The 19,847-nt window shown below is 32.3% G+C and overlaps 2 protein-coding genes across 2 annotated transcripts; one reads left to right on the top strand and one right to left on the bottom strand.

Annotated features, from left to right (window-relative positions):
- Positions 1–9,551: 9,551 nt before the first annotated feature.
- Positions 9,552–10,744, bottom strand: LOC11432144 (E3 ubiquitin-protein ligase ATL23). The gene has a single exon (XM_003603767.4). The coding sequence runs from the start codon at positions 10,496–10,498 to the stop codon at positions 10,115–10,117; it is 384 nt and encodes a 127-aa protein (XP_003603815.1). The 5' UTR covers positions 10,499–10,744; the 3' UTR covers positions 9,552–10,114.
- Positions 10,745–14,584: 3,840 nt separating this feature from the next.
- On the top strand, positions 14,585–19,544 carry LOC11439915 (probable 26S proteasome non-ATPase regulatory subunit 3). Its single transcript, XM_003603765.4, has 8 exons — positions 14,585–14,808; positions 14,893–15,083; positions 15,963–16,109; positions 16,200–16,336; positions 16,449–16,503; positions 16,583–16,693; positions 16,919–17,158; positions 18,636–19,544. The coding sequence occupies exons 1-8, from the start codon at positions 14,730–14,732 to the stop codon at positions 19,146–19,148; spliced, it is 1,473 nt and encodes a 490-aa protein (XP_003603813.1). The 5' UTR covers positions 14,585–14,729; the 3' UTR covers positions 19,149–19,544.
- The last annotated feature ends 303 nt before the right edge of the window (positions 19,545–19,847 follow it).

The raw sequence follows: 19,847 nt of genomic DNA, 5'->3' as shown, positions 1-19,847 counted from the left end.
ATATTTATGCTCTAAATTTTATAAAAAGAAGATACTTACCGCTAATACATAAAAAGAATATGTGATACATGTTTCTTATTTATATAAAAAGAAAATGCTAACATGCATTTTTACGATACATGTTAAAGATTTCAACAATAAAAATTATGTCAATTTATTTCTCAAAAAGTTGAAAATTATTATTTTCTCAATAAACTTGTTATTCATGTAATCCTTAACATGTGTCATATGCCAACTTTTTTTGTTGACGAAGTTATATGACACATTATAAACTTATAAAAAATACCAGGCACATAAGTGTTATCTTTTTTTTCTTTTTATCAGATAGTTTAGTGGCTAGAATTCACCTTATAAAGTGAATAAGTGGGGTGTTTGGAGTTCAAACCCCGATCCTCTCCATATAATAATGCATTGTCCTACCAATTAAGCTATGCTCATGGGACAATGTTATCTTTATTATTAATGTGCTTTTAATTGTTTTGTAATATTTTGACAAACATTTTTAGTATATCACTTTGCAATTAATTTTTTTTTAACTATACACTTTATAATATTTAATACCAATTACTTCAATATTTTTATCGTTAACATCGTTTTTTAGGGGGTCGTTAACATCATTTTTATCATTCTTTTATTTATTTCTCAAATCAACTATCATTGTAAATACGTTTTAACTCACACAAACCGTGGTTTAATAATAAATAATGTGTCTCGCATGATCTTATATTATTTAATTCAATTCTGCAATATTTTCAATCAATTCAAGAAAGTTACATATTATATTGATATAATTTATTTATTTTTTGGAACCTTTGAAATACATGATTAAGATTAATTTATGTAGTAGGCTCATTTTCAACTAAAATATAATTTGTTTTGTTATTAAAATTATCTCAATTTCTTGGATAATAAATTTCACCAATTTTTTAATACGAGTGAGGTGCATTATTAGGAACAAATGGCTCAAAAAATATCACTAATTTGTTCGATGATAAAATTTTTGATACATTATTAAGAACAACCAAAAAAATTATAACAAGCGTTTATACAGAAATATTTGTTCTATGAGGAGGTATATATAGCAAATCGTACCAAAAGAGCAAAAAACATTAACAGACATCAGTTCAGCCCTTCGTCATGTCAATGCTTAGAGCCCTTTGGCAAAATTTGCTATATATAACCCCGAGAAACCAAATAAATACACCCCCTCCATAGATCGTCGCACCCCCAGCCTATGCTAAGGGCTGGCCCTGCTATAGAATCGATGCATTAACTTATATCACTGGTGGTGTTATTGGATAAACTAATCCAGAGTACTCCTTGACCCTAATTTATAAGTCAAATTAAAAAAAATTGTCAATTTTGTATAAAAAAGATAAATTACGAGTTAATTTAAAAAATTATCATTAGTAATAGTATGAGAAACAAAAGTTAATAAAATTGGATAAGCAGTATTTTAATGAAAACTTACTCAAAAATAGTATAAGTTATTTTAAACTCATTTATTAAAAATTAAAAGAGTAATTTTGACATTAATTTAGAATCACAGTTCTTTTTCTTTTGATCCAGCTACTTACCTATGTTTGTGATGTCCCGTCATTTGCAAAGGGAGAAGGGCCATGTTCAGGGTTTCACTCCAAAGGTGAAAGTTTTTAACATTTTTTTCTTTGATATGATGTGGATTGGTTTGAAGATCTTTGCATGCTTAGATCGCATTATTAACGATTTTGAATTCTGCCTCTACATTAGATTTATTTGTGCTATGGCATTTTGTTGTATACATCCTCTAAGTCAAAAGAAAAGTGCAATACCCAGAGTTTGATTTCCAATCAATTTGTGACATTGACACGACGACATAATCAACAATGGTGTAGATATGTCTCTCTCAAGTACCTCAACTCCATTTGTCTTAAATGAAATGCTTTTTCCTGATATTGAGGTATTGTAATACTGGGTGTGCTAATTGCAAGTAAACTTCTCTCAGATTTTGTATGAATTGGAATGTCCAACTGATAGTTGCATTGTCTATTGGCGATCTTCAGCAATTGAGTAGTCCTAAATTACAAACCAGCAAACGAACGACCTAAACTAGTACAGTAAAGAAATCAAATCAAATAAGAATAGAGAAGTCTTCCTTCTTTTTTATTATGTACATAATATAATAATTTAATTTTCAACTTCATTTTTCACCAACAATGCCTGGAATTGATCTCAACACACCGTCAACAACATGAGGATATTTCAAGGATGCTCCCAATTACCATGAAGTAACTATATTTAATTGGAGACAACCGCTAGGCTACAGCTAAAATTTTGTCGTACTTATTAAATGTTTCATACTTGTATTGTTGAAATGTTCTCACAAAAACTCAAAGTTTGAGGCCTCAATAATTTAAAGGTCCGACCCTGTTTGCACCCACTTATGGACGGCCCTGCACAAAACATACAACTTATGCTATTTGACTAGTCATGCATCTTATATATGAACTTTGTCACGATAAGGAAGAGACTTTTGTACTTTGTTGATAGACTTTCATGCCACTCGTTTACCCATTTTCTTAGAGTGTGTTTGGATGAGGAAATGTTTTGAGGGAATCTATTGTTTTGAGGGAATTCAAATACTTTGGGGTGAATTTCATTGTTTGGATAATAATTTGAAGCATTTTCAAAATGATGGAAATTTATGAAGTATTTTGTTCAAGTTAAATTTAGAGAATTTCAAATGACACCTAAAAACTAAGAATTTTAAATTTCTTCATTGTTGTTATTTTTTCATATTTTGCATTTTGGTCCTCAAATTTTTCAAAAATTTCAAATTGACCCCAATAAATTTCCAAAAAATTGCAAATTGGTCCCTCAAATTTTTCAAAGATTATAATTTGACCCCTCAATTTTTTGAAATTTACATTTTGACCTCTAATTTCAATTTTCAAATTTGGCCCAAAAAATTAAAATTTATAAAAGTTGCCCAAAAATGATGACAATGAATTTTTTAATTAGTTCATCCAAACAAAAGAATTGAGAAATGAAAGTAATTTAATTGAATCATTTAAATTACCTAGAATTCTAAATTCTTTAAAATTTCTCAATTACCTCATCCAAACACACTCTTAGATTACTTGAATATATATTGCTAAGTCTACTCCTGTTTATTTTGTGTCTCAACTAAAATGTGTAGTATAATCATAATGTACAAATACACATAACTTTTTGTAACTTAATTATTTGGTATTTGTTTGTTTTTGAAGGATTCTTTAATCAAATTGCATTGTTGCATCACTAGTAAACCGTTTAATCAAACTTAACATCAAATGTTTTAGCAGTTCCAAATTAAAGTTTGATGAAATGTTCTTAAAGGGAAGTACTCGTAATATAAATTTGTCCTATTTTTCCTCAAAAAAAAAAAAATTGTCCTATTTGTTCTTCTTCTCATTTAGCAGCATCTATTATTTTACAATTCATTTATCTACTTTTTGAATGTTTATTGATGTAAATAACACTGTCAACATTGTTTTTAGAGGTTACCTAAAAAAAACATTGTTTTTAGAGGTAACACCGTAAACATATGTGTCTAATATTTGAAAATTCCTAAACTTTATATATTCATTTAACGTATTATTTCTCTATATTTTTATTTTTTTTGCTAAGGTAGTCTAGTGTAGAGCTGTCAAAAATGGGCGGCCCGGCCCTAACGTGCTTCGGGCTTTATCGAGCCGGGCCAAAAAGCCCGGTTGAAAAACGGGCTTGAAATATACTACCCGAGCTCGGCCCTACACAGGCCGCGGGCCGGCCCGTATTAAAAATTACATTTTTTATATAAAAAAACTACTATAAAATACTCCTATAAAAATTTTTATAAATAATGTCTAGCACAAAAATAAATTGTAAACATTTTCGTACACTAGTCGTAAACATAAACGGCGAGGAAAATAATTTTAAATAAATTAGATATGTTATGGTTATATATATTTATATATTCGATCTTTAAAATTATAAATAACAAAACGAGTAAATATAATTTTATATTACATTTATTGTGTTAATTCATTGAATTTTCACTGTTGTGAAAGTGCCTCAAAATTGAAGAAATTAGAATTCTATAAGCTGGCCGATTTTCAGGGCACGGTGGCCGATTTTGACCATTTTTATTTGAGCTTCAGGTTCGGCAAAAACCGGTGGCCGAGTTGGAGCATTCGGTGGCCGATTTTAACAACAGAAAATAAAACAGAAACATATTTTCGGGCCTAGATTTGTTCCATTTTTATTGAGGATTCTTTTACTATAAATATAGACATTGTATCAGTGTAAACCTTTAGATAAAGGGGGCTGAAACAAGGGTTTAGAATGGCAACAACAAAACCAGGTTTGTATAGAGTTTGTCTCTTTGGAAGAAACACTAGGGTTTGAGCATTGATTCACCTTGGGAAACACTATTAGGATTGAATCTCTTGGTTACGGGGAGAGATTGGGACTTTGGGTAAAATTAGGCGGGAGACTTATTCTTGTAACCCATTGATATCTCTTTTGTAAGGTTACTCATCATTATAGTGAAACGGAGGGCTGCTCTACCCCCCAGACACTAGGTCAATTTGGACCGAACTGGGTCAACAAATTCTTTTGTGTTCTCTCTTCCTTTCTCTCTCGCTATTTTCTACTTTTGACTTGTGTTTATAATTGTTCCATACACTTTGTTTTGGCTGCTCCATTATTCATTGCTCCACACATCAAGTTTGTTATTGGTGTGGTTTTCTCATCGAATTTGCAACATTCACTTTTATTTTTTACTTTGATAATCAACTAAATAAAGAATTATTTGAAAAATATATATAATTTATAGGATTTTTTTGTTATGCGGGCTACCCCCGCCCGTTCGGGCTAGCCATAACGGGTTCCGTGCTTTTTAGGGTCGGGCTAAAAAGCCCTATTAAAATTCGTGCTTAATATTTAAGGCCCAAGCCCTATAATTAATCGGGTTAAACGGGGCGGCCCGTTTTGACAGCTCTAGTCTAGTGGCTAGAAATCTCCTTATAAGGTGAATAAGTGGGGTGTCCGAGGTTCGAACCCCGCCCCTGCATATAATAATGCATTGTCCTACCAACTGAACTATGCTATTGGGACTCTATATTTTTCTTTTTATCACATCAATAATATATCATATCTTTGACATCATTTTGTCCACCTCTCGAGGTGTCAAATAATTTAGAGTGTCTGTCAAAAATTTTCCTTTTATGATAGATGTCGTAAGTACTGTACTCGTGAGCTTAGCTCAGTTAGTTGGGACAATACATAAAATATGCACAAAGGTCTGGGGTTCAAACCCCAGCCACTACAAAAAAAATGTAGTAAGTACTATCTTAATTAAGAATAGGACATTTGTGAAAGAAGTAAACATAGTAATAATATCTTATAAACTTGCATAATCAACCCTTTCAAAGTTTTAAAAAAATTAACTTCTCAATATATATATAGGGGTTTGCTAGAACATACCTACTAGTTTTTATGTGGGAGTGTTTTAACAAGTTATACCTTAAGGTGTATTTAACTACTTTTTAGTTATAACTTGCTAAAACACACCTTCTAAAAAATAAGTGGGTGTATTCTAGCAAATGCCTACATGAGTTGCTAACATACACCAACTTATATTTTAGAATGTGTGTTTTAGCAACATCCACCTTAAGGTGTATTTAACAACTTTTTAGTTATATCTTTGCTAAAATTATGAGGGCATATCAAGTGGGAGGAGTAGTTATAATGAGAGGATGAGAGGAATTAATCTGGATCATTGGATCAAAATCAACGCTTCAAATTTAATTGCTCTTTAAAAAGGGTCATGCACTACAACCTCTACCTTTTATCTTCTCCACTCTGCCTACCCTCATCTCCTTCTGCTTCTACATTTTTTCCTCTAATTTGTATGGTCTTCTCTGTCAAATTTTCACGCTTCATTACCCAAAACCAATTTGTTGTAGCCACCATAAATATTTAACCTTTCAATTCATTCACTATTTTTCAATCAAAATCACAAAGGTTCTAATCGTCGGTGTTCGTCGTTTGGGGAATCGCCAGAGTTCGGCGGTGGCGCTTCTATTAGCAATTAATGTAACAATTACAGTAACAATTAACAATTTTATTTTAATCAAAATAGTTTATCATGAAATTAGACCAAAAAGCTCAAATAACAGTCATCAATTAGCTTAGCTTTTATGTTGATTTGGAGCTAACAGATATCGATTGAGATAGCCATAGCCATTGGGACATTAATTACTGTTTTGTTGGATGAAAGCACAAAGAAGGAAGATTCCAGAGACGTTATTGGCAATTGCCATTGAGATTTCAGAGAGAACAAGGAAGGAGAAACGTTTGGGACGAAGGAGCGCGTGGAAAGAAAAAATAAAGTCACCTGCCATTTAAAGTGTGCCTTTTAATGTGCGCCATTCATTTTAATCTAATGGTCATTATTTGTTCCTCTCATCTTCTCATTATAACACTCCTCTTATTTGATATATATATATATATATATATATATATATATATATATATATATATATATATATACACACACACACACTTACTTAACCATTGTAAAAACACATGAAATGAATTTTTATCGTTGTGAATACAACTCAAATATTTGATAAAGTAATGAATAGACAAATTTTTAATGTAAAAATTACTTTTTTTTAAGAGTCTAGTTAACAAGTGCTTAATGGCATTGTTTAAGGAACCTATAAAAAGAAATTATGCTTTAAAAATATAAGTCAAACACTTATTGAAGTTATAATCGTACAATTTTCAATGCAAAAGTTGTTTCTTTTAGATACTTAAACAATGTCTTTAAGACACTTGTTAACCTTTTCCTTTTTCTTATTCCTAGCATTTATAATTACACCATTTTGGTGGCGTTTAGAATACACAAATGAAACTTTTTGTGTACCATACTTCAAATGCATTATAAGCCATTGATTTTTAATTTAAGATTTTAATGGTAATAATTTTAAAAGGCTGATTTGTTCTGAGAAGTAGGAGATTATTTTGCCTAACCAAAAACATGTGGGACCCACTGGTCTACCCCACCTTCACCATCTCCTCTCCCCTCCTTTCTCATCTTCCTCCTCCATATACACCTATGTTCAATAATTATCCCTTCTTCTCTGCAAGTATTTTCTTTCCAAAACATCAATATTCTGCATCTTATGAAGATGGTTGGACTTCTATACAGTGAGTTGCTTCCCACAAAACCAATGACAATAATTATAGAGAAAGAGAACCATGGTCCACGATTGTAAGTTAATATGGAATAGTTGCAGATGCTTTGCTTTGTTCATGTGACAAGATTTTCATTTCATGGATGGATCTTAAGTTGAATGATTTGCCAATAAAATTGGGAAAAAAATGCTATTATGTTAACCCAAAAACATACTTAATCTATAAACATTTTATGTTAACCAAAAGCTTGATAAATATTTCAAACCCCAAAAAAAAAGCTTGATGATTATCCTTTGGTAATAGAAGGAACCATGAAATATCCTCCCAGAAAAAAAAAAGCATCGGAATGAACTGTACACGTGCTATCTCTAAGTTCTTTTGTCACGAAAACAATCTACTACTTTTTGTTACAAGATATCCTTCTAAAATCATTACCATTGAACATTTAAATTATGAATCAATGGCTAGAATTGTATTTGGGTATGGTACAAAAAAAGATTCATTTGTGTATCCTAAATGCCACCAATTATTTTCTCCTAAATATTCATCTTTTTCTCATTTTGTTTTCTCTCGGTTGGGTTGAACCGTACTTCTCAAACTTATTCATTGATGTTCTTTATATGTCACCATTTCAACTCAATAATCAACCAAACATCCACTCCACGTTGACGGGATTCCTAAAGATATGTATAAATAATGTAAAGCTCGTGATATGAAAATTGATAGGTATGGCTTTGTCCCTCTAACTCTAAGTCAAAAGGTTAATTATTACCCAGTTGCCACCGATGCTACTTAGAGCATGCACATCGCCTGCACATATGGGTGGTATCACATTGCCCAATGCTTTTGTGTCATAAGATCATGAATAATTGGCATTGAAATTGAGTAGTTAAACTATCCATGGTAGTAATGCATTACTACCTTCCTTTTCCTGCAATTGTCTGATTTTGTGCACATTTTGTATTACTTTTGAGTTTTTTTTTCTTTTAATTAATATTTATATTATTGAAGAGAAGCCCAACGGTAATATACATTTATTCAAGCCAACAAACTATACATTTCTCTTCATACATATTTAACTCATGCAACAGTAATATATATTTTTTCCACTCATGCAACGGCTAATTTTTTTAACATATATATTTGATTATTTATCCTATTCCATGGTAAAAAAAAAACTACACATTTCTTTTGAAAATGAACCCAACAATCAAGGATTTTGGTCCAATTATATATACAAAATGGTGGTAATCCTCTTTGTGTCAAGTAGAACATTATTTAATATATTTTCGTATAATTTTCATTTAATTTTATTTATTAGTTAGATATTTTGATTCATTTTGAGTATATTGTGTGATACATTTTATATATTTTCATTACACATTTTATATATTAATGTAAAATATAATTTAAAGTATATTGTAGTTGTAAGATAAGTGGGACCCATTTTAGAGTTTTAGGGGAGTGGTATGGATATTTAGAAAATGTAGTTGAGTGGTTTAAATAACTAGAAAGTGTAAAGTAATATAATGTAATATGTGGGTCCCATTTATACCACCCATTTGGGTGGCATGGATGTGGGTGCTCTTAGGGACCCATTTGGTCTATGCACAAGTCAGTAAATCATGAACTATTATACCACTCTCGATAATTAATTATACATATATTGAAAGAGATTTCTTTTATATATTAAGGAAGATATATATGTATATATTAAAGATTGATTCAAGGTAAAATATTTGAACACTTTAAACGAATGATTTGAGGGTTCGATTTTTAACTCATGTGTTTGAAAAAATTTGATTGAATGGAGAACTTAATGACTCGATGAGAGTGATCATTATATATCAATAAAGAAATTATCTTTGCAATATAAAATTATCAAATTTTATTTTTGAAGAGAGTAAATTTCACTTCTTGTCATCATAAAGTAATTATATATTTGCATCCTTATGAACTTATTTTGGCAACTTTAATTTTAAAAAGAAGGAACAACCTTTTGAACTTTGAACGATTTATAAACATATTAAAAACATTATAAAAAACTACTAGTATATATTATAATTGTTTTAAATGGAATTAATTAAATCCGGAACTCCAAATCAAAATGTTAATTTTAGTTTTTTATAGATGAAATTTTCATAATGTTTAAAACAAAAATATTTACAAGTTTAAATTTGATAATTTCAAGGAAAAACAACTAAACCTATTTAAAACATGTTGTAACAAAAAAAACTATTTAATTTGACGGCAAATAACCAAATTGAGTGATGATTGAGTTAAAATCGATCACACAAGCCGAGCTGGCTGGTGTCGTTTGTTTTTTTATTAGTAAGATCAAAATAAAAAAAATCCCACTGCGTTACTTGTGACTCTTTGTCAGAAAGTACATGAAACCGTTCAAAGTAGTAGTACAATACATATGGCCCCATTCATCCCACTTTCTTCAACAACCCTAACATACGTGTCTTCAATTTTATGTTACGTGACTGCAATTCATTTCACAGCAACACAAACAAACAAAAAATAAATTCTAAAAACGTAATCATAAATTCATTTCCTTCAACAGTTCCAAAAAAAACAACATTTTTGGATCACTACATTAGCAGCTACTAATAATTCACAATAAAACAAAATAAACCTAAAATTAGAACATAAGTTATTTGTAATAACCCTTCTATCCTTCTGCCGCACGCCGCTTCATTTGCATATACACAGTAAAATGCGACAATTTCAGAAAGTTACCGCAGTAACTACGGCAATTTCTTATAATTTTATCTCAATATCAAGATTTTCGTGCACAACTGTATAACAATGTCATGAAGTGCATGTTTAATATCGCAACGATGATCAGAGTAATTCATGTTATTCTGATATAAACATGCACCAATGAATTTTGATCGATCGTTCAGCAGGGACTCTCAGAATTGAGACTCTGAGGGTCAAGTTTTGCTCTACATAGAGGACACATAGGGTGTTTGGAGAGCCACGTGTCGGCACATTGGAGATGAAAAGCGTGGTTACAACCGGGTAACAGACGAGCCGGTTGTTCATCAACGATATCGTCAAGGCAAACGGCGCATTCGGTGGGCGCGAGCAATTCCTTACCGGTGATTTTAGGAAGCTTTTCAAGATCTAAAGGGGAGAGACCCTTTTCGGTGACCGGCTTCAACGGTGGATTTGAATCTGAACGGTGACGAGTGGTGGCGTAGAGAAGGCACATGTAGACGACGAAGATGGCACTCATTCCTAGACAAGGAAGAAAAAGTGCCAAAAGAACTGTATCAAGCATTGTAGTGATGTTTATGCACCTTCTGGGAAAATTGATTGGGAATTTGGGAGAGAGAAGGGATTAATGTGGTGCGGGTGGTTGGAGAAGGAGCACCATAAGGAGTGCGTGAAGGGAGAGGCAGCAACGGGTCATGATATTTGGTTTGTGTGAGTTGTTATGTAGAGAAGGTGGGTATTTATATGAGAGGGTTTGAAGAGTTATGGGTTCTCTTTGTTGCGTTCGTTTGGTTATGGGAAAGTATCTGGGGTATTGAAAATTGATAATTTTGAAATAATCAACTTTGATTTTCAGCTGAGTTGGACTCATTTATTTCTCAACGACCACTATGAACTAATTATTTCACTTTCACAGCTGTGTTTCAACCAAATTGAAACTATTCACAGCTGTATTTCAGTACTAAAAATATTAGAGTGTGATACACACACTTTTAAATAAACTAAATTTTCTCCTCTAAAGTAGTATGAGAACTGTGAATTTAATTTTTCTTTTGGAGGAATTCTATTAGTAATTTTGATGCCTATATAGGAGGAATTCTATTTATTTTTAGGGCCTATAAATTTTGTTAAATAAGGGTGTGTTTGTTGGATCCATTGTGTAACATTGTGACGGACAATAAAAAAGTCATGTGTTATGTTATGGTTAGACAATGTGATGTGACATTTTTACCATATTGTTGTATAGATGAGATTCTTCATATAGAGACTTAAGCATAGCCGGCCTAAGGGCCAAGCAACCTACACAAGGGTTTTAGGCCTCAAAATTTTGGGTGAATAAAAAAAAGGTTTTTAAAAAATAAATTTGGTTATAAATATATTATATGACAAATAAATTACAGATATTTGCATAGTTTAATTGGACTTCAATTATTCTTGGTCATAAATTCAAATTTTGGTATCCACAAAATTGATTTTATAAAAAAAAATCTATTAAAAAATATATATTTTTAAATGCCACGTTAATTTTTTTTGTTTTAGACATCTTAATCTGTCGGGTCGACCCTAAACTTAAGTGATATGTGTTCTTGAACTTTTATTAAAATAATAGTTTGGTTGAGAAAATGTGAACACGTTTAACATGATATTTTGCAGAATATGCATTATTCAATTACTTAATGTTAGGGGGATCAAAATCGAATTAACATAATAGAAAATTGTAAACCGATCGAACTTAAGTTTTATTTTAGTTTTAGTGTCTATCATGTTTAATGAATTCTTTTACCCTTAACAACGTTTTGATTTGCGGTTTTTATTATAACATATGAACTAAATCAAACTGTATATTTAAAAAAACACTTACCACTCAACTCAAAGACGCTCTTCTTTTTTCAGCTTGTGTTTGTTTTACCGTTTTTGTATCGGCAATAACAATAAGTGTATCTTCTTTTGTAGTTCGGCTTGGTTTAAGCAATCAATTTTTTTTGGATTAATGGTGTTTTACTCCCTGTAATATAGGTTATTTTTTATTTTCCCTGTAAAATATAAAAATTTACAGGGGGTAAATTAAAAAAAATATTTTACAGGGAGGAAGACAAAAAATGAACTATATTACAGGGGATAAAACACCATTAATCCATTTTTTTATTTTTTTTTATGTCATCTTTGCATGAATATCCCCAAAAAAATCTCTACAGGAGTATTGGGTGTGGTCAGTTTCTTTGTAATCTTTTTCTTGGTACTTCTAGTGTCCGTCATGTTTAATGAACTCTTTTGCCTTTTAAAAAAAAATTGTTAATCGTGACAAACTAGTTAATTGTTAAGGCTAGTACAATCAAAATTATGTGGATAATGTTAAAATTATGCGTTGTCTAAAAAAAACCAAATAAAAACAGCACTGTTTCTTTCAACCTGGGTAAATAAAATCAAAGCACATATTTTTGTCTTGCAATGATTGTCAGTTTCAAGATCGAACCAAACTTGCATCATAAATAATTCTTCTCAATGATACATCATATTTTTATTTTAAAATAAATTTAAATTTGAGAAAATATTCTTAGAGAGTATTGATATATCCAATCAAACTTCAATGTACCTAAAATTTAAATTGCTCCTTTAAATACTCTTCGTGAAATGACTTATAAATACAAAAATTATTTCTTATTTTTTTTTTATAGTTTCTTAACTTGTGTTCCATCAGCTGTATTCTGATTACTAGACCGACTTGAACCATCACAATGTTCTTTATTTGCATCAGTCATTTGTGGCAACAAGTGAATGAAACAACAACGCAAGTTTTTGAATGAGTTATCCATATGTTAAAAGATTAGAAAGTTGCCCAAGAATTGAGAAGACAAGCAGGTACTCAAGCACCAGATATGCCCAAGATTATGAATGGGGTTCGATGGCAAAGACATGCACTAGATAGACAAAATTGTAACGTAGATGCTTCCTTCTCAATGTTCCATAATAAGGTTGGTATCAATATGTGTATTCGAGATGTCGACAGGGTTATGTGCTTACCAAAACTGCATGGTTTGCACCGTTGTGGTCGGTGAAGCCTTAAGACTTTGCGAATCATTACAATGGGTAACCAACTTAGGACCGGATGACATGGATTTCTCATTGGATTTGAAGCACGTCGTCGATGCCGTGAATAGTAATAATAGTAGTAACACTGATTTTGGAAGTATTACTAGTCATTGTCGACAACTACTTAACGCTCAATTTACCAACTCTAAGGTAGAGTTTAGCTGTAGACAAGCAAATGAGGTGACTCGTGAATCAGCACTGGCAACTCCAATAGAAGCTAGCTCTTAATTATTTATTAGTGTCCTACCTTGTATTCATGACTTATTATTTAATGATATGAAATGATTTTTGTTCCCTTAGGGCACATGTTAAAGAACTTAAAATGAGTAACTTTGCATTGGAAAACATAACATATCATTCTGACAGGTGGATTTGCCATTTCCATGCATCTAACAAATATAACGTCACAAGTGCTTATAACCACTTGTTGTCATCAACAAATAACAACTTGGCAGCTGATCACATAACTGAAATTTGAAATAAGGAAGTGCCTTTAAAAGTCAGTCTCTTTGCTTGGCGTCTGCTTCGTAGTAGATTACCAGCAACATACAATTTAGTTAAAAGACAAATTATACAACCAAATGCTCAAGTTTGTGTGGGCGGATGTGGCATGTTAGAAGACGCAGAGCACTTATTATTTTCTTGTGTTTTTTTTGGTAAACTGTGGTATGATATTTCTCACTGGCTTAGGTTCCATATAGTGTTTCCTGAACATGTGTCAGATCATTTGTATCAATTTGACACCTTAGGCGGGTTTTCCAAAAGCAACCGCTCAACTTTTAATCTCATATGACTTTCTTGTGTGTGGGTGATTTGGATAGAAAGAAACACTCGGGTCTTTCATCAAAAAGAGGCCTCGTTCAATCAATTACTAGATAAAATTAAACTTCAATCATACTGGTGGCTGAAAGCGAACCGTTCTACCTTTACTTTTTCCTACCATTGGTGGTGGTTGAACCCTTTACATTGTTTGGGTATTTATCTGTAATGGGGTGATTTTGCCATTTGATTTTTTTGTTTTGTTACCCTTTGTTTTGTGGTTGTAATTTGATATTCTTTTAGCTGAGGTTTTTGCACTTCTTGTGTTGAAATTTTCAGACTTTAGTAATATATTCCATTTTACCTTCTTCAAAAAAAAAAAAGTTTTTCTTTTTTTAAAGAAAAACTTTTAAGAAGTTTTTTTTTTTTTTGAATTTTTTTTTTTAAAAAGTTAAATGCACGACTTTTGATACGTACGTATATTTCTTCAACAAAATTTAGATATTTAAAAAAACAACTATTTGAATAATATTTTTCGACAATTGAACTAATAGAATAATTACCGTAACAAGAATGTATAATTGCATGCCTTATCCTTAAAAAAAAAAAAAAAGAATGTATAATTGCTGAGCTTAGTAACGCAAGCTTGTGACCTGGAAATATTAAGATGTTGAAATATCCTTTGCTGTGTCGAAAATAAAAAGTATAATTAACATCCAAAAATCAAAAGTAAAACTTGTCAAAAAAGAAAAATCAAAAGTAAAAATACTCCAACAAAATTATAAAGAAAAGAAATTAAAAAGCGTGCAACGATGCGTTTTAGCTTCGGAAAAAGCTCTCAGTGAGTTTGTGACCACGTTGCTTCTTGTTTGGTCTTCTTCACTTGTTAGGGTTTTTTTAATCAAAATCTCCCAATTTTCGCCCAATTTCGCTCAATTTCGTTCACAATGACTCAAGATCTTGAGATGAAAGATCGTTCAACTCCTTCGAATTCCGTTTCTCCACCAGTTCCATCTACTTTGCAGCGTAAGAATCTCCGTCTATCGATTTCACATCTCAATTTTCTTTTTTCCGTTTTTAATTTGTGAATTTTGGAATTGTGATTCATAGATTTGAAGGAGATAGCGTCCGTTATCGAGACCGGTTCGTACTCGAAGGAAGTTCGTAGAATTGCTCGTGCTGTTCGTCTTACAATTGCATTGAGGAAGAAATTAACAGCTTCTGTTATATCTTCTTTTCTCGATCATGTTCTTACTCCTGGTTCTGAACCTCATGCTAAATTGTCTGCGTATCTTCCCAAGGTATAAACTTGTGTGAATTTCAACTTATATTTAGCATTTAGGGAATGTTCCTATTTATAAATCTTTTATATTTTAATTTTTCATATGTTTATCTTGATTTAAATCTACAATTGCATTTAGGGATGGAGATTTTAGTTTTTTTTTTGCTTATTTAGGGATGTTTGGATGGACTTATTTGAGCTTGCCTGCTGGCATAAGCACTTGTGGAAACAACTTAAGGCTTGTCCACAAACTGTATGACAATAGTCTGACTTTATTTTAACTTTAGCCATGAAAATAGTTTATCTATAAGCACCTATATGCTATATGATAACTGCTTAATTTTTTTAATTCTTCATCGAAACTACGAGGGGATGAATAATTCTTTTGAAGAAGTATCGGTTGACTACTTGCAACTTCGCAACATGGATGTAAATGTGACAAACTTGTTTTCTACAACTGCATTAAGGGATGAAGATGTTAGTTTTTTTTTTTTTGTTCTGCCATTTAGGGTCTGTTCGGGTCGACTTATTAGAGCCTATCTCTTGACATAAACACTTGCGAGACTTTTTGATGGATCTTTTAGGCTGTTTTCCGCATATTCCATAAGTCCTCTATAATAGGTTATGAAAATAGTTTGACTTTATTTTATCTTTTGTTATCGAAGTAGCTTATACGTAAACACTTAAATGATAATCAGTTATGCTATACGTATCCCCATTTACTGCTTGCAACTTTGTAACTTAGTAAACCATCTCATAAGATAGATGTTTCTGACTCTAATTAATCTCTCTTTCCCTTTCTATCTTCATCAGAAAATATTAGGCTGTTCTCTTCCTTTGTTTTTGACGGGAAATAGCAATGGTCTTTCGAGTAATAATTTTGTCACTGATTGTATAGGAGGATGATCATGAGATGGAGGTGGACGCTGCAACATCTGCCATTCAAACCCCTATCCCTACAGCTAAACACTTGTTGCCTGAGCTAGAAATTTACTGTTACCTGCTTGTACTACTTTTTCTGATTGATCAGAAAAAATACAATGAGGTCAGTTCCTGTATTGCTTATATGTTTTCAACTATGCAAACTGGCAAATAATTGAATGCTCATGGTTCTCTGATTTTTTTTATATTTTAGGCCAAAGCTTGTTCTTCAGCTAGTGTTGCTTGGCTGAAGAATGTGAACAGAAGAACTGTTGATGTTATTGCATCTAGGCTATTTTTTTACTATTCATATAGCCATGAACTTACTGGAGATCTGGCTGAAATTCGGGGGTGAGTTGCGTGCTTATGTATCTATATAATCATTAAATCAAGGAGGTACAAATCTAACTGATTTATTTTCAAGTAACTTGTTTAAATCTTTTTGTGGTATTTTTCTTTTCAGAAACCTACTTGCATTGCATCGGATTGCCACCCTTCGCCATGATGAGTTGGGTCAGGTTTGTGTTCTACTTATGGAGAAGATTTTTTTTTATGTTAGGGATTATGATCTCGTACTTACCTGTTGATGTATTTCAGGAAACCCTTCTTAATTTGCTGCTTCGCAACTATCTTCACTACAACCTATATGACCAGGCAGAGAAGTTGAGGTCAAAGGCTCCACGATTTGAAGCACATTCAAACCAGCAGGTATGTTAGTTCTATCACCATGAGCACAAAACAGATTCACTTAAAATCCGTACCTTTTTTTTTTATTCCAGTGCTCACAGCTGTGGTGATAAAACCCTTGTGATGAAGCTTATTGATTTTTTTTTGTACTTTTTGGCATCTATTCTGATTTATTATTAAACTTACTTTTGTTAATTCTTACTCCTTTCATATGTGCACACTTGTTCTGTTGTATATTCCTTTCAGTTTTGTCGTTATCTCTTCTACCTCGGGAAAATCCGGACTATTCAATTGGAGTATACAGATGCAAAAGAGTCTCTCCTGCAAGCTGCTCGTAAAGCTCCAGTTGCAGCTCGGGGTTTTCGAATTCAATGTAACAAGTGGGCTATCATAGTGCGTTTACTGTTGGGAGAGATACCTGAGCGAACCGTCTTTATGCAGAAAGGAATGGAGAAAGCGCTAAGACCTTACTTTGAGCTTACAAATGTAAGTTCACATTATGATTCAACCTTGTTTGTCATAATAATATATCTTGAATCGAGTTCTAATATCATTATGATTGATTCTGTCTCCTATCTCCCTTAACCACTACACCGACTAGTTTTTATGGAGTATTTAGCGACATGCACCTTAGGGTGCATTTAACCACTTTTTAGTTATTACTTATCAGTTGTTAAAATACTCCTAAAAAAAGAAGTGGGTGTATTCTAGCAAATGCCTATAGGAGCTACTAATTTACACCCACTTATTTTAGGAGTGTTTTAGAAACTGATAACTGAAGTGGTTAAATGCACTCCAAGGTGTATGTAACCACTTTTTAGTTTTAACTTGCTCAAATACTCCTAAAAAATAAGTGGATGTACGCTAGCAAATCTGGGTAATGCTATTGCACACCCACCTATAAATTAGAAGGTGTGTGTTAGCACCCAACACCTTAGTTGGACAGGATACCCAATTTTTCTTTATTAAAAAATTCAAAACAACGGGGTATGATTGTAACTTTAAATTTATTATTAAAAAAGAAAAAATTTCACTCTCTTTCCAGTTGTTTCATCTACCTCCAGCTATCCTCCTTTCAAATTGTCATCTTTCTCTGATCTTCCTAGCTCAATTGTTGAAGAAAAATAGTATCCAAATGCTCAGAAAATAGTGAACCAAACGACGAGTACTTTTTGTATATAAATGGCACACCACAACACATGGATGAAGAAAAAAGACTATTGCACCCGTCTATAGATAGACCGAAATGTAATGAAATGCTTATTTAAAGTTGAAAATTATATGTTTGCAGATACTTGAATAAAGATTAAATCTTTGCAATGTCATAACTTTCTTATTTTTTAATGTTCTGAATCCAGGTGCGGATAATAATTAAAGCCATTAAAGAGATTAGGAGTTTATAAATAACTAAAAAGCATTTTTGCTAATCCCAGAAAAAAGCGCCTTTTTCCCTTCCATTTTTTCCACAGGGAAATCGTTAAACTAGACAAGGAGATATAAAATAAATAAGGCTTAGAATAATTACATTAATAGCCTTAAATATAGTTAATTGTTGCGAAGAAAGAAAATGGTTTATTGGTCCATGTAAAAGGTGTTGGGTACTAGCACACACCTTTTAATGTTATCTCAAGGCCATAGTTTATCTGAGAAGGAATTAAGAGGGATAGTCTGCTCTTTGCTCTCTTAATGCCAATTGAATCTATAATTATTAATGTTATCTCAAGGCCATAGCCTAGTGGTCAACCTTTCTTGCAGAATTTAGGCCCTGAGTTAGTTACCACCTGTGCCAAAAGAATATTTTATGCATTTGTTGGTTCTATTTTTTCAGTCTTTGGTGCTTTCTTCGAAGTTGTTCACTTTCTTTATGCATTGTTATTCATTTGTTAATTCTCCATTTGGATATCCATAATTGTGCTATTTGCTATAATACTCTGTTAGTTTAGCTTATGTTGTGGAATTCCAGGCTGTCCGTATTGGAGATTTGGAGCTGTTTAGGAACATTGCAGATAAGTTTGCAACCACCTTCAGTGCAGATGGAACTCATAATTTGATTGTTCGTCTCCGACATAATGTCATCAGGACTGGTTTACGTAACATCAGCATCTCCTATTCTCGCATCTCACTAGCTGATGTTGCTAAAAAGTTGAGGTTGGACTCGCCAAATCCTGTTGCTGATGCTGAGAGCATTGTCTCGAAGGCTATTCGTGATGGAGCAATTGATGCTACATTGGATCATGCAAATGGGTGGATGGTGTCTAAGGAAACAGGAGATATTTACTCCACAAATGAGCCTCAGCTGGCTTTCAATTCTCGAATTGCCTTCTGTCTTAACATGCACAATGAAGCTGTTAGAGCACTTCGTTTTCCACCAAACACACACAAAGAAAAAGAAAGTGCTGAGAAGAGAAGAGAGAGACAACAGCAAGAGCAGGAACTGGCCAAACATATTGCAGAGGAGGATGATGATGATTTCTGATAAGATTGTCTTTTTTCACCCTACTAGTTGCAATCGGGATCTGTTTACTTCCGACATTTGCTTATATTTCCATTATGAAGAACTTCCATTAGCATTTCCCTTTCAAAAGTTGAAAATTTCATTTTCTACATGGAAGACCTCTTACAGTCCTTTACCATATGGAAATCTCTACAGTCTGCAGTCTGTTTTTATTCATGATGATGACTTCTATGGTTTGTTTCTTTTGGCATAATTGTGTTTTTGGATCTTGAAAAAAAGTCAATTAATTAGGACCTTGCTAGTAATTATGTATGAAGTTTTTATTATTCCAAGGTTTTACTCTGAATGACTTGTTGAATCAACATTGTTTGGAATGTTGTAAATTCTTTTTAGGCAATCATATGCTTCAACAGATTACGTCGGATTGATTTTCGATTGAAACAACAGAGGTCCCATAAAATGTTCTCACAAGACACTACAAAACATTTTTATAGAATTCATGTTACAACAACCAGCAAGCCTTATTTCACTAATTGGGTTCGGCTAGATGGATAAAATTACACCATACTATTCAATAATTAAAATAAGTCATAATAATCTAGATCTTTATGTTACAACGTGATATTTTTATCATGACATCCTTTTACCCAGCGCCCTTGGATGAATTCCCCCTTCCCTTTTTTGTTGTAGGATTGCTTTACGACAATCCCTCCCTTGCCA

Source organism: Medicago truncatula, chromosome 3 (assembly GCF_003473485.1).
Source record: "Medicago truncatula cultivar Jemalong A17 chromosome 3, MtrunA17r5.0-ANR, whole genome shotgun sequence".
Lineage (NCBI taxonomy): Eukaryota > Viridiplantae > Streptophyta > Magnoliopsida > Fabales > Fabaceae > Medicago > Medicago truncatula.
This window is presented reverse-complemented; position numbering and strand designations above follow the sequence as displayed.